This window comes from Thunnus thynnus, chromosome 23, assembly GCF_963924715.1.
Source record: "Thunnus thynnus chromosome 23, fThuThy2.1, whole genome shotgun sequence".
Lineage (NCBI taxonomy): Eukaryota > Metazoa > Chordata > Actinopteri > Scombriformes > Scombridae > Thunnus > Thunnus thynnus.
In genome coordinates, this window is record NC_089539.1 from 13,673,294 (window position 1) to 13,688,630 (window position 15,337).

The 15,337-nt window shown below is 38.5% G+C and overlaps 1 protein-coding gene across 3 annotated transcripts in view; it reads left to right on the forward strand.

The window, feature by feature from the left end:
• ptpn12 (protein tyrosine phosphatase non-receptor type 12) overlaps positions 1–15,337 on the forward strand; it is a 50,743-nt gene that overhangs the window by 13,412 nt on the left and 21,994 nt on the right. For all 3 annotated transcript variants that reach the window (XM_067581216.1, XM_067581217.1, XM_067581218.1), the window contains exons 2-11: positions 5,299–5,407; positions 7,307–7,383; positions 7,525–7,620; positions 9,128–9,166; positions 9,727–9,798; positions 9,967–10,026; positions 10,543–10,685; positions 12,741–12,807; positions 12,924–13,001; positions 14,226–14,324. In XM_067581216.1, the coding sequence (XP_067437317.1) occupies positions 5,299–5,407; positions 7,307–7,383; positions 7,525–7,620; positions 9,128–9,166; positions 9,727–9,798; positions 9,967–10,026; positions 10,543–10,685; positions 12,741–12,807; positions 12,924–13,001; positions 14,226–14,324 (840 nt within the window). The remainder of the gene's footprint in view (positions 1–5,298; positions 5,408–7,306; positions 7,384–7,524; positions 7,621–9,127; positions 9,167–9,726; positions 9,799–9,966; positions 10,027–10,542; positions 10,686–12,740; positions 12,808–12,923; positions 13,002–14,225; positions 14,325–15,337) is intronic.

A 15,337-nucleotide genomic window follows, 5' to 3' on the forward strand; every position in this document is an offset into this window, starting at 1 on the left:
TTGTGTGTGTTTTACGTAACAGAGGAAGTAAGAGTAATTAGAAACAGGGTCTGTCTGTGGGACAATGGAAAGTGGAGAGAAAAAGGGCGAGACAGACAGTAGCTGGGTCTCCATCCAAGTTTTTTTGTAAAGATTTGTCAAAGTACAAAAACTGAAGGCTGAATCCAATGTAGCTTTTACACTTGTGTGAGGTGTATTGACCCCAAATGGTCATTCAAGAGTGTTTTCACTATAACCTCTAAGAAGTGTCGTATTCATATTTCTTTCTTTATACTACAAGTCAAACATCTCTTAGATTTTTTTCTCTTCAATCAAGTTGATGAAAACTAACATTTATTTATGTATTTGTTGAAAGGCTTAAAGTGTTTGCACACAACTTGCTTTGTGGAAATTGTTTGTCTGGAATATATTACGTTTGTGTAGCCTTCATTTTTACTGCACTGATGTGCACAGTATTATTTCCTTGTCTCAGCTACTGCAGTGAGCATTTTTACTTTAAGGACCGGTGTGTAGGATTTAGTGGCATCTAGCGGTGATGTTGCAGATTGCAACCAACTGAATACCCCTCCCCTTCCAAGTGTGTTGGAGAACCTACAGTGGCGGCGAAACTTGCGAAAAACGCCCTCTCTAGAGCCAGTGTTTGGTTTGTCTGTTCCGGGCTACTGTAGTAACAGGACGGGCTCCGTGGAAGAGGACCTGCTCCCTATGTAGATAACAAGGGCTCGTTCTAAGGTAACAAAAACACATTGATTATTTCCAGGTGATCATACACTAATGAAAACATACTCATGAATACTATATTCCATTAATGCCAATAGAGCCCCCTAAATCTTACACACTGGTCCTTTAAAGTGGGGATGATTGGTATGTTTATCATAACAATTTATCAAATGAATGCGAGGCATCGCTCATAGTGATGAACATACAGAGAATTATCACGCAACTCTGCAGCTCCCCTTGGCTTTGCAGAGTTTTACAGCAAGTTTCAGCTCATTGTTTTACTTCTGTTGTTGTTTTACTGTTTTGGTTGACTCTCATAGTGTCGTTTTTGGCTGCAGCAGGTAGCTGTTTCCACCAAAAAAGCTCTAAAAAACCTGCTCAGCTATCTGCTCAGCACCAAATGGCAAACAGGCACAGTTAGCGATTAGCTGGTGAACAAAGTGGAACATTTAGCAGGTAAAGAGCCAGATATTTCCCTCAGGAGTTGGTAGAGAGCAAAAACAGAACTAAAGGAGAGTGAATATTGGACTTGGATTCATCAGATGGACAGAAGCACAACTCCAATGAATGATAATGTTGCTCCATAACAGCTGGATGTGGAAATACGCAACTGTTTTCCATATAAACTTAGAAGGTGGCGATATGTCAAAAGTCAGTTATTGAAGGCAAGCACTGATGGACTTGCAAAACACATTTTAGCAACTTTTTTATGCTAGTCATACATTTATAGTGATATACTCACTTAGATATGTCACAAGACAGTGATAATAATCAAACAGTAGCAGCAAAACAAAACAACAACATTAATAACAGAAATAGTTTTTTTAAAGGACTAGTAGGTAGGATTTACTGGCACTTAGCGATGAGGTTGTGCAATGCAACCAACTGAATACCCCCCCCCCCCCATAAAAAAACAAAAAAACAAAAAAACAATCACAAAAAATGTGAAAGGCCCTCTCTACAGCCAGTGTTTACTTTGTCTGTTCTGGGCTACTTTAGAAACTATGTGGTTCAACATGGTGGTCTCTGTGAAAAAGGACCCGCTCCCTATGTAGATATAAAGGGCTCGTGATTATAAACGAATTAAAACATACTTATGAATATTATATTCCATTTCTGCCAAGTCTGTTCTGCAAGATGCCACTGAATTCTACACACTGCACCTTTAAAGCAGGTGATGTATTTATAGTATGCTAATATACAGTAACTATGCATCTCTAGCACGGCACGATTGATGTTGCATAATACTTGGTGTCATCTGTGTCACACAATAATTTCACAGTTTAAAAAAAGCATCATGAAGGAGGATTATTTAGTATAAAACATATTTGAACTCTTGGAAACATGAATAAAACACAGCAGAAAGCAGGTCAACGTGGCTTGAACATGTCATTGACCATCAGATGACAAGCAAAGAAACAGAGGGTGAAACAAGCTGTCATGCAGTATAAACAAATGAAGGTTGGAAGGTGGCAGATCAGGAAGGCAGTCCATAAACTGGCAGTTCGCTGGTTTGATCCACTGAATTGACAGAGGACGGTTTAAAGCTGGAATTACATGTGCTGAAAATCCTTTGAGCAAAGCAGTGTGTTTATTATTTGTGACAACATGTACTTAGTCATTGTGTCCCTTAGGTTGACTGCTTGCAGGGCCAAACCAAACCAGTGATGAGGTGCTGCAAAACATCACAATTCACAGGCTTTAATGTGAGAATCAACAAGCGTTCCCAGTTTGCCCTAAATGAAGTGAAATGGGCTACAAAGGGAAATACTAATCATCATTACCGTGTTACAGGGCACAATTCAGTGCATGTTTGTCCCCACATAATATGTTTTGTGGGTTGGGGGAATCACACACCATCACAAATCACTATTGCCTGCCTTTTATGCTCATAGTGTGTGTGTGTATGTGTGTCTGTGTTCCTGGGCTCTGGCCCAGCACAGAAGCAGACCTCTGTTGGAAATGTAATTCACATGAGGCCAGAGGAGCTCTAATGCTATTACCACACACACACACACACACAAATGAACACACACAGCTGTGTTGCCGCCCACAGTCTCAGTGCGTGTACCTCTTTTTCTCTCAAACTCCTTTACTCTCCTTTTGCTTCCTTCTCCCTCAGTTTCTGGTAGTCAGTCGTTCAGGTTTACAAAGATGAGTGATTCAAAATGGAAGGTGAAAAAAAACTCATTATGTCTCTCCAGAGGATCTCTGTACTGATAGTCTAAACTGTTTACACGTGTGAGTGTTCGTAGTGTATTCAGAGAGTACAGCAGTCATCTCATCGGCTTGTGAAACTGCTGGAACCTGATATATCAAAGATGAGAGAAAAAACAGACAACAGAAATTGAAAGTTGTGTGGGTAGAATCTCATCTTTCCATTAATGTTTTCTTAAGCCATTAAGAAAATGATCTCTTTTGAAGTGTTTCTGATGTAATTGATACATCAAGACAAATGACATACTATGCACAGAAGATAGAGAGAAAGTCAGTATGGCACGTTTTGAAAGATCAAATGTAGTATTATCTGTTCGTAATATCAAATAGTCTTTGTTGGTCTTTTGCATGTCTGTTGTTAATGTTGTTGATGTGTCTGCAGTTGCACGGAAGTTATATAATGACAAGACTGAAAAGTGAAACAGGGACAGGAAAAAAAAAAAAGCTTGAGGTTTGAGAGTCTCAGGAAATCAGGATGCACGGTTACATGTCCATGTTATAGTAACAGGAGGAAAGCCTGCAGTCTGCAGTGCCAGAAAGAGAAGAGGTGGGACCATTTTTCACACGAAGCTCCAGAAGCCTGAACGCCCACGCTGACTTTCTCAGATAGAGCAAGAGAGAGAAAGGGAGGGGGGGAGCGAGAGGGGCAGAAGAAGTGGAGTGATGCCTAATTTCCTCGCTGTCTCAGAAAGAGAGACGAAAGTGAATGAACTAATTGAGAGAATTAAAAAAAAAAAAGGCCCTTGAGAGCGATAACACGTGTATGGTATCAGAGTCAAGCAGCAGGAGTTTTCTTGAGGTGCAAAAAAGTCTCTTTTGAAGTCTAAAGTTTCTACCGTGTCGCTTGAGGCCACGGTGAAGTCGTCAATGAAAGAGTCTCGCAAACAAATTCAATCTGCAGGTGAGCTGCTGTTTTCAGACCAGACAGTATCCCTGTATCAAATATCGTCAATGAAAACACAGTGGAAAGTAACATTTAGATATATAAGAAGAGCTGATAGATGTGTAAAACATTTTCATCACCTCGGTCATTAGCAGTGACTGTGAAACTTTCTGTCAAATTACATGAATTCAACTTAAAGAAAATATGAATCTGAAATACATTAACAACTTTTTAAATTCCTGTCTTTTTCATAGTCTTTAACCAAATGTGTAGGAAAAGGAACTTTTTAAACTTTTTTCTTAGCTCTTCTCACAGTTGAGAAGACAGACACTGACTGGGGGTTGTGGATTACAGACCATAATACTGAGTGTTTTTCTCAGTGGTTTTAGTGTTGGCTAACAATGATGAAATCTTTTTTCCTGGTATATTCTTGTTGTTAATATTATTTCATTTTATATTAAATTCTGAATTTTCTGGAAATTCACTTTATAGATTGTAGATAAAATAACAAAGAAATTCCCTTCTATAAGTTTTCCAATTCATTTAAATACCTGATATATTCATTTCATTTAAATACCTGATATATTCAGGTATTTAAATGCATTGAGGGAAAAACCATAATACAACCAGAGGTATTAAATACATAGCTACTTGGTTAGACACCATGCAGTGAAGTCTCCATTGACTCATTGTATGTCGTCATATTGGCCAACACTAATGTTTTAACACTCAGTAATGAAATTCTCTTAGTGGAGAAAACCTCACCATTGTTACCTCTGAAGAACTTTTACTCAGGGCCACAGTGTACAAGGTCAGCTCAGTTCTCTGTGTGACGAGACTCTGTAATTGTTCTCTTCCCATTAACTGAATGTGTCTTCATCAGCGTCAGCTACTATTAGATTTAGCTCCACTTCATGCACTGCCACGCAAACAGGAGAGAGCGAATGTGTCTGTGGTATATTAGCGATGGTGTGAATGTTGAATGGCGGGTAATGGGAGGATTCTCTGTTTGACTTTGTGTGTGTGTGTGTGTGTGTGTGTGTGTGTGTGTGAGTTTCAGGAACTTTATAAACCACTATAACTTGTTTATGATAGCTTGTAGAGCCAGGATGCTTCTGAGTAAATCTATGATTTAAAAAGCTTCACTCTAACTTGATCAAATGAATAATTATCTGTTTGTAGAGACACCACAGATTTAAGATAGTCTGAGTTTTCTCTCCAACACTTTCATCACTGCTCTCTGAACCTCTGTCGTATAGAGGTCTAGTAGTCTCCTATCATCTCTTTCGTGTGCACAACCATCATGAGTTTAAAACATGTTGTTTTTTCCTCTGTTTGTCTGTATGCTGTATACCTAAAAACAAATCATGCATCTTCATAGATGAGCGAGAAGGAAAGGAAGATCATTTATTGCTATCTGATGAAGAGAGAGAGAGCACATAAATATTTTTTTTTTTCTCTTGTGCTTTTGTTTACAGCGGTTACGGCGATTATCAACCAAATACCGGACGGAAAAGATCTACCCCACCAACGTAGGAGAGCGAGAGGAGAATGTCAAGAAGAACAGATATAAAGATATACTGCCATGTAAGTCACATCACACAGATGAAAGGTTGAATGATTGAATGGAGTCATCGTTAATAATTTCAGTTACACCTTTGCTTTTCCTGCTATGACAGGACATAACCTATACTGTCATACAGGCATGCATGCATATAAATAATAATTTGTCTGATTATAATAGAGAGAAACACAGGGAGAGTGACTTTGCAATGTAATATCCATTTTTATGCTGACGATGCCATGCTTCTTTATAATTAATTGGTGAGATCTCTCATTCATTTCAACCTTAATACACAACAAGCAAAATACACCAAGTTGCCATTTTATTTGATGGAGTCTGATACAACAGCCCTGCAGTCAATCAAACCTTCATAGTTTGATAGCTGTGGTCTGTGGAGCTGTAGAACTGTATGGCGTTATACTGAGAGTTGTTTCTAATATTTAGTCTACCCTTTTTGATTGAAATGTGTGGACAAAATAATAGAAGTACCTCAGTATATTGCAGTACAGTTCAAAAGCACAAGAATATTATACCTTCATGAAGGTAGTATTTATTGCAGAGCTGTTGTATTACAGTGGTTCCCAACCTGGGGATCAGAACCCCTACAAGGGGTCATGAGATTAATCTAGTGGGTTGTAAGATGATTGTCCAGGTAGGAAATAAGAAAATAATCAGTTCTGATGCACAAAAAGATTGTTTATTCCTCTGACTTTTCTCTAATATTTGCTTCTTTCTTGCAAAGTACTTCTGATCTCCTCAGACCTCTTAAAATTATTCAGATAGAATTATCTGAGATGGGAAAATCCTTCTTCATTTGAATTGCTCACAACTTAAAGACATGCAACTTATGATGAGGGTTGCAAGGAGACGTTGCCTCATATGAAGGGATAAAAAGTTAAAAGGGTCAGGAACCACTTTTCTATTAGGCTGCTTAAGTTTTAGCTTCGTGTGCTTAATAACCAGGCAACTGAGTGTATATGTTGCCCTTTAGTACTATGAAATCCTGTAAGCACATCCATACACTATAAAAAATCTATCTATCTATAGCCTTCTAACTGCTGATTGACTGACTGATGGAACATGCAACAGAACTGTAGTGGTGAACAATATCATGTTGCTTCAAACATTTTCTAGTTTGTACATCAGTCAATGAAGCTCTGATACTACCCTGTATATCTTCTACTTGTTCTTCTACTATTTTTAAATGTTCCAGTGATCCTACCAATAACAAGAGAGAGAGAATTTTTAGGTATTCTACTTTTTTTTTAATAAATAAGAAAAGAAAGAAAAATGCACTAAAAGATGAAACTAAAAGAAGTTGGTTATAAGCAAACAGACGTAGATGGACAAACAGAAGGTGGAGATTGGAAATATCATTTTTAGCAAATACAAATATACAGTATATTGGTATAGGCCATGTAATATATGATGATCTCTTGCTTTCATACACAGAGTGCTCGCTGTACTTAATGACCTCAGGGGAAGCTTCTATAACGCAACATCTGTCCTATTTTTCATTCCTTTATCCTCTTTTTCTCCTCTGTCCATCCACCCACCTATTCATCCATTCATTTAGCTTTTAGTGAATGAGCTGCTGATGAGGCAAAGGACGTACAGGTTCATCCGTAACAAATGTGTACGCACACACACACACACACACACACACACACACACACACACACACACACGTAATAGGAATGAGGATATTGCTTTGTGTCCATTAACCTCTTTACATCCCATTTCCCTCTTTTTTTTCCCCCCATGTCTTTGTCTGTCCTCTACGTCTCTCTCTTTCTGTCTCATCCTTTTAATTTTTTCTTTCACTTTCTCTCTACCGTTACACTCTTTTTGTATTTGGCCCTGTAAGTAAAATTACTTTTAATGGACTGACGTAAATATTTCTCTCTCTTTTCTCTCCCCAGTTGATCACAGTAGGGTGAAGCTGACGTTAAAAACAACCAATCAGGACACAGATTACGTCAATGCAAATTTCATCAAGGTAAAAAGCAGCTGAAAACCAAGTTCCTGTGCTTCATTGTCCGACATGTTTTTTTGACACTATGTGGTAAATTCTCAGGATATAAAGTGTTGTATGAATCACAGTAACATCCCCTCTCTTCCTGTCCATCTCTCCCGACAGGGCATGGATGGCCCAGAGGCCTACATTGCAACTCAGGGCCCGCTGCCGAACACTGTCATGGACTTCTGGAGGATGAACTGGGAGTACAATGTAGCTGTGAGTATGGCTCACTGGATGATGGAGAAGCAGGAGAGATGGATCGATAGAATAAAAGGAAAATTGAATAAATAGCCCTCTGTGTCATGAAATGAGTCAGGAGTTCAACTTGGTTGGTTACTGAGTAGAAACTACTTCTTACATCACCCCTGTGATTCTACCAAGTCAGAGCTTCTTCAACTAAAACAAAAAAGAGAGAGATGAAATAGGTTATTATGCTTTCTATAACAATGGTAGCATAACAAAAATGTTTTGAAATGCTACATAACTATCAGTATTGATAGCATACTACCTGATATTTGGTGATTGATGTTTTAAGAGCACTGTCCGTTTATTCATCTTTGATTAATGTTCAACTCAAGTGTCTTTTTAAGAGCATATTAACTGTAAATTTGAACATTTTTTGTAACCCAAAAAACTTGCAGAGGGATGGTAGGACTTTTTTTTGACTCCATGTTTTGCCTGCTGTCTTCCTCTCTGGTTTGTATGTTGCCTGAGAGGCAAAATCCAGGGCAAAGAATGATTGGAAAAGCGTCAGGGACATGTTCTCTCATTCCCAGAAGAAATTATGCGTGTATCTGTTTATGATAACGTCTCATCGTGTGAAAATATTTAAGAAGGTATACGCAGTAATGCTGCAAATAGTTTTTGCATAAAAAATTGTATTTTATATCTACTTATCTCTATTCTAATGTCAGTTATATGACAGGTTTGGATTTGTAAGAGAACAGCTGACATTTCCTGATTGTCAGCATGGTCACTAATGCACACAGGTTTCATTCAGAAATATTTAATATTAGAAAAAGCAATGAAAAGGTCTATCACAGTATTATTACTGATATGGTACATTTCCATTTCTTTTTAGCTTCAACAGCAGCATGATGTGTATATATGCACTTTAAAAAAAAAGAGTGTCACAGTTGAAGAAAGTTTAGGAATCACCGACTTGAAGATTGATCATGGGAATATAACATCTCTGTGTAGTTAATAGTTCTAAAAAAAGGGAAATAGTAATAATTAAAGTAATTAAAATAAATATTTTATATGCTTGTCAGAAATTAAGAGGCAGATGGGGAGTGCTTATGCTGGAACCAGATGGACATATATGAGAGGGAAGGAGAGAGGGAGGTGTGATTAGGCTTAACTTGCACTCTGAAAAGCTTTGGATTGCAGCTCTGATAATTACTCCTGTAGGATCAAAGGGAATGATGTGAAATATAGATATGAGAGTGAAATGTATGATCAAATATTCTGCTTTTAAACATTCTGTCCGTGCTGTTGAATGGGGGGGGGGGAAAATCAAAGTTGAGCCATTCTTTATTTCTCCACACAAATAATTTAAGGTTTTCTTAGTCTGTGGGGAACTCCTCTGAGCCTCTGGACCGCATTTTGGCAACTAAAGCGTTACATAAATAGAACAAAACTGTATTTTTGGAAATGAGAGATTTATCTGTGAGAGGCTGAGTCTAAATATTGATGGTAATCCTTCCTGTTTGTGTCTCTGCAGGTTATTGTAATGGCTTGTCGAGAGTATGAGATGGGAAGGGTAAGCCTGTGATATTTAATCCCCTCATGAATGTATGTGTTTTCGTGTAAGTGCATGTACAGTGTGCAAGTGTACAGATTATTACGTGCCTGTACACACATTTATTATATCCACCTAAGTGTCTGTTAGAACAATGTCTGTTAGAACATCCCAAAACCGGCAAAAATGTCTGAATCTGCGTCTATATTCCTGTTTGTGAAGAAAAAAATTGTGTTTAAGAGACATAGAGAAAAAGGAAGATCTGTTGCTAAAGACAGTTTCCAAATCCTTGAGTCAATTTGCATCGATTCATGCTTGTCAAGATTTTGGCTAAACTAAAGTGTGATTGATAACATGTTCAAATAACACTCATACACCTCTATAAATGTGTGTTTACCACATGTAGATGTATAATAATAGTATGTATCTATATCGTCTTTCTCTTTCCGTGAATGCAACTGTCTGCGTTCCACATGTCACGTTTAATTGTTCATTTCAAGTGAGAAAGTGCACAGGAAGCTGTGGTTTGAGTGTGGCATTTTGTTCTCAGCCAAAGCTAACTCCTGTTCATCTCTGGTTAGAAAAAGTGTGAGCGGTATTTCCCGATGCGAGGGGAGGAGCCCATGAGTTTTGGCCCTTTCCGAATCTCCTGTGTAAGTAGACAGATCTCTGATATCACAGCTGTGTTTTGTAATGAGCGTGTAAGGAGGGAGGGAGGACGGGGGTGTCTATTTTTCAGACTTCTGAATATCTCACATTTTGTTCTAATGGCAGTGTTGGTCAAGCATTGTGTAAAAGTTCCCCTTGTGTCTCTTTTCTAGGAATCAGAGCAGACCAGAACAGACTACTATATCAGGTCTCTGTCGGTGGAGTATGATAACGTAAGTTTGCTTCATTGCCTTCGCTGCTCTTTAGACTTCATTAGTCCAGAAAATAAGTCGTCTCCAAACTTGTTGTTCGCCACTGCCAGTCTTTACATTCACATAGTTCATTCACACCATGCAGCTGAACAATAGTAATAGTGGTATTCCAGTATTGATGTACCTGACAATATGGGAAATGGATGCAAAAATCACATAAAAATAATCAAATTGGTCTTGCATTGATACACATTTAATCAGAAATATAATAGCACATTTAAAACAAGAGCCCATTTCTAGTTTATAAGTAAAATCTGCTCAAATTCTTCATTTGAGCCGCAGAATTTAGTAAAACAATGACACAGCATGTTCTTATCATCACCAGACAATTCCACTGAAAGTCAGTAATATTGAAATATCTCCCACACGTTCACATTTACACATTTACTTTGTCCACCTGGCCCAGTAATGACATTTTCTGGCCTTCAGTTGACTCTCCACCTTTAAAAAGATGTTCTCCTGTTTGTCTTCCTGCAGGAAAAACGGAGGATAACACAGTTCCATTATATGAACTGGCCTGATCACGACGTCCCCTCATCATTCGACTCCATACTGGATATGATAGGACTAATGAGAGAATACCAAGAGAATGATGATGTCCCTATATGTGTGCACTGCAGGTAGGTAGATACACACTGTGCAGAGACATCACCACAAACACACACACATGTAGGAACATACTGTAACTAAGGCAACATCAAGTAATGAAATGGTGCGATCTACAATGTACTCAGTATGCATCAAATCATACCTCAACACAAGCAATGCTGATTCTGAATCACTTTTTTTTTAAATTCTCGGACTGAATAGAGTGATTAATGAGATCACCAGTAGTTTTCTGCGAGGAGGCAGCAAGAATGCGCAACAGGTGGCCAGCAGGGGTTTGTGTGTGTTTTGAAATCAAGTTTCGACACAGCAGAGAAATGTTGCAGTACTGGCAAGACCCGACGCATACAAAAACACATCTACTTCTGGGGGAAAAAAGCTAGACTTTATTTTTAAAATTCAAATGATGTATGTTGTTTTTTTAACTTGTTTTGTTTGACATTTCATTATTCTACTGGATGAATCTCCTGGTTTTTAATTCACTGTAATAAAATTCCATAATGCAATTTTTGACCTAACCAGATGAGGCAGACCATCATTTTATTCTGATAGCTGCCACTGACTATAGGAACCTGAAATGCCCAAGATGGTCCAACTTCGGACCTCATGTCTGGGGACCCCAGGTCTGTGAGCCAATGGGAAGAGAGTTGGGTCCCTAGACGTGAGATGTGTCACCTCCTTTAGAGATCTAAATTTTATTTTACTAGATTTGAAAAGAGTCACATTTCTCTGCTCAGGGGAGATGTTCTCATGTTTTTGTCACTTAAAAAAATTAATTGTGCAGTTACCTCATTGACTAACACAAAATCATCATATGCAACAAGCTAATTTTAAACAGCACATTAGCTGACTGTTTAATGTCGGCATAAAGTTTGATCCTACTTTTCTGCAACTTGCTAATGTTAAAATGCTAAGTAACTACTGAACATTTAACTCTTTGTGAGGCTTTGTTGGATTATTATTTCACATATGACATATTGTTTTACACAGAAGATGCTGTTAAATTCTCATGCTGAGAGAAAATTAGTTAAATTAACTGTAAAATAAGTTGCATATTTACTTGTATACTTTTGTGGCAGAAAAGGAAGTGACACATCTCATGTCTGACGTCTGGGAACCTTACTCGCAGAACCCAGATGTGAGGTCTGTGGTTGGACCCTTCTCAAAATGTCAGTGATCTGTTACAGCATAATAAACAGAGATGTAGTCACTGAATTGATTTTAAGGAGCACATGACTCTATTTGTCATAAACTGTATATTAGTTCCAGTCTGTGTCCGAGTATGAAGTTGATGTTTTACAGTTTGTACCCCTCTTACTAAAGCCACATTGATTAGTTAGTTGGCTGTAAGCTGATAATTCAAACGCTATCCGTCCAGGTAGTGACACATTTCTGACAGATGTTATAACTGCACCATTTCTACCAATAAAGAACCTCTATTGATGAAGTAGTTCACAAGAATGAAAACACAGCACACTGTTTCATGAGGTAATATATTCAAGCTAACTATGGGATCCTGTGCTTCACACATGCATGGGTATACACACAACACACACACTGTCTCCATGTGTGTGTAATCAGCTATAATGAGCAGCCTGAGGACACTTCCCGGTTCCACACAGCAGGACTTAAAGCTGTGTCTCTGCGTGTCCATGTGCATATGTGTGTGTGTGTGTGCATGTGTGTGTGTGTGTGTGTGTGTGTGTGTAAAGATGCTCTGTGTGTGTGTATACTGTATGTGTGCGCTTGTTAAGAGTGGCGGAGAGCTCTGTGACAGCATGAGATGAAGTTTTATGATTTTGTGTGTGTGTTTGTCAGACATGATATCACATATCTGAACTTCTGTGCAGCTCCTGTCTCCATCCTGTCTGGGAGAGGCGTTGTCACTAACACACATGCGATTGAGTGTTTTTCTGTATTTATTCCTATTTATGAATTGTCAAGAAATCAGAGTTGGTATTTGACATAGAGATGTTTCTTTACGGATTTATGTTTGCGATGAGACTCGTGTTTGCGTCTTTACATGTTTGCTTCTGTTGAACCTAACCTGTATGCCTGTGACTGTACAGTGCAGGCTGTGGGAGGACGGGTGCTATCTGTGCTATCGACTACACGTGGAACCTCCTCAAAGCTGGGGTATGTGAACACACACACGCTCTACTACACATACCTCAAACACACATTTACCTGTACAAATCATGTTACCGTTCAAGTGAGAATGAGCCCTTTCGTCGTATTTTGTGCTTTTATAGAAAATTCCAGAAGATTTTAACGTTTTCCGGTTGATCCAAGAAATGAGGACGCAGCGACACTCCGCTGTTCAGACCAAGGTTTGTTTTTTTCAGGTTTAATTTGTCTTTTCTTTTACACACACAACTGTATTATGCATTCATACAGATGTGTGATCTATTTAAGCTCTCTGATTAATCGAGTGTAATTTAAACCAGAAAGTGTTGCTGCAGTCAGATTTTTTCATGCCTGCAGTGCACACAAGGAACAAGGGAGGGGGTCAATATTGTGTGATGTTTTTTGTGCTTAACTATCCTTATACCTGGTTTTTCAAATAAGCTGTTTAATAATTAATAAATTTATAAGGATATTTATGGGTGTACATATACTTTAATAAAAGCATTTCACAGGCATGCATGTTTTAGGAAATATATAATCAAACATTTAAGCCATTTTAAGCTTTCTGAAAGGTTGTGAATTTATTGTTTACAATTTATATTGTTTGCATTGCATTAGCTGCAGTGACTTTCTGTAAGTGTATTTCTGATGTAATGCAGCAGTCTTTGGGAAGTTAATCATTACTCTCTTAGGGTTTTGTGAGAGTAATAAGACAGTGATTCTATTGTAGCAGATAAGCAACATTTCCTCCAAGTTTCCTACCACACGTCTCTTCTTTCCTGTGTTACCACACACCTGGTTGATAATAGATTGTAGCCTGTTTAGCAGAGGCTGACACATTCCCATCATTATTTGTAACTGGATAGGGTTGTTTTGCCACAATTTTGACACGGGTGTCAAGTGATTCTCAGCTGAACATGTATTCTAGTCATGTTCTTTAAGTGCTGTAAATTCAATTAACAACAGCCTCCTTTGATGTTTTTGAAACCTTTTATGTTTTTTCCTCCCACACACAGTCTGACAGTTGTCATTCAGTGTCTCGCACCTGAATTATAGGGAATTTTATTTTTAACAGAAGTAAAGTCGTTTTAAAGCCGGAAACTGTAATGTAATTTTTAAAAATGTAGTGCTGTACGCTTCCTGTCTTACCAGGGAAAGTAATGAGATTACATCACTGTTCATCAGTCAAGGCTGTTTCATTGTTTTCACACAGGTTGTATTTCCTTGTAAGTGGATGTTTTTGAGTACAGACAGAAAATGTTTTTGCTTCTGTATCGATTTGCTGAAGCCTTTTTCTCTTTTCTTCTCCTTCACCTCATTTCCCCCCTCTCTCTGGCTTTTTGCAACACTTTTCTCCTCTCCCTTCCCTGTCTCATCATGTTTCTCTCTTTATCTCTCTCTCTCTGTCTTTGTCTTACTCTCTCTAGGAGCAGTATGAGTTAGTCCATAGAGCGATCGCTCAGCTTTTTCAGAAACAACTGCAGCTACTGGAGAGTCCCACCAACACGCAGATACACGATGGCATGGTATGACACGCACACACACAAAAACGCGCACACACACACACACACACATTGCACATGCTGTCTGGTGTTAAAGAAAGACAGGATGTCGCTGAGTAACACACTCGGAGAGGGAAAAAAACACAAATAATTAGTCACAGGGGAGGGAGAGGGTAGGAGGAATAGAGGAGAGAGAAGACAAACCTTCAGAAAACTTTGCTCCTCACACAGTAAAAGTAGAGTTTGTGCCAAAAAGAGGGAGAGATCCTCCTCTACAGTGGTCTCAGAGGACTGTATACAGTAAGACCTATTTAAAAGAGCTTGAAAAAAAGCTTTGCACTGTCAGTCATCACTGCCCTCATTCTAATTTACTTTTCACTATCCTATATTGCCCCATGTAACTCTTAACAAACACACCCACACCCACACCATATGAGTCGTGTCTCTAATTGTCCCTGTTCCTCCTGCCCTTGCCCTAGAAGTCCAATCAAGCCAGAAAGTTTATGCATGTGACAAAAACAACATATTCAGAAACATTCGCCCCCCCGCTTATGATCAAAGTCCTTACTGGACTATTTTAACATTAACTGCAGTGCTCCCCCGGTCCAATCAGTTCAATTATCTCGGTTTAGCTGAAATTGAATCGGGTGTTGGAAGCTTGCAGGTGACAGACAGATCCCTGATACACAGCTCCTTCACATCGTATCATGTCATTATGTAGAAGTGTTGAAACTGTAGCTACTGAAGCTATAAGCTACTCTTCATTGGAAGTAGTTCAACTACAGTAACACCACAATGTTGAATGTAGCAAGCTACACAGAAAGACTAACTCAACACACTGAAGCTAGTTCACATCAAGTGTTACAGGAAAAATGTACTGGTATTAATATACTGGATTATTATAATTAAGAAAGGCAATATTACTATTATATTACTATTAAGTAATTTAAAGACAGAATGGACCAGCCAAGTGTCAGTCCTACTTTTTTTTCCCGCTCTGTACAGTCAAACCAGCCTGCTTGATTGATTCTCTCCTG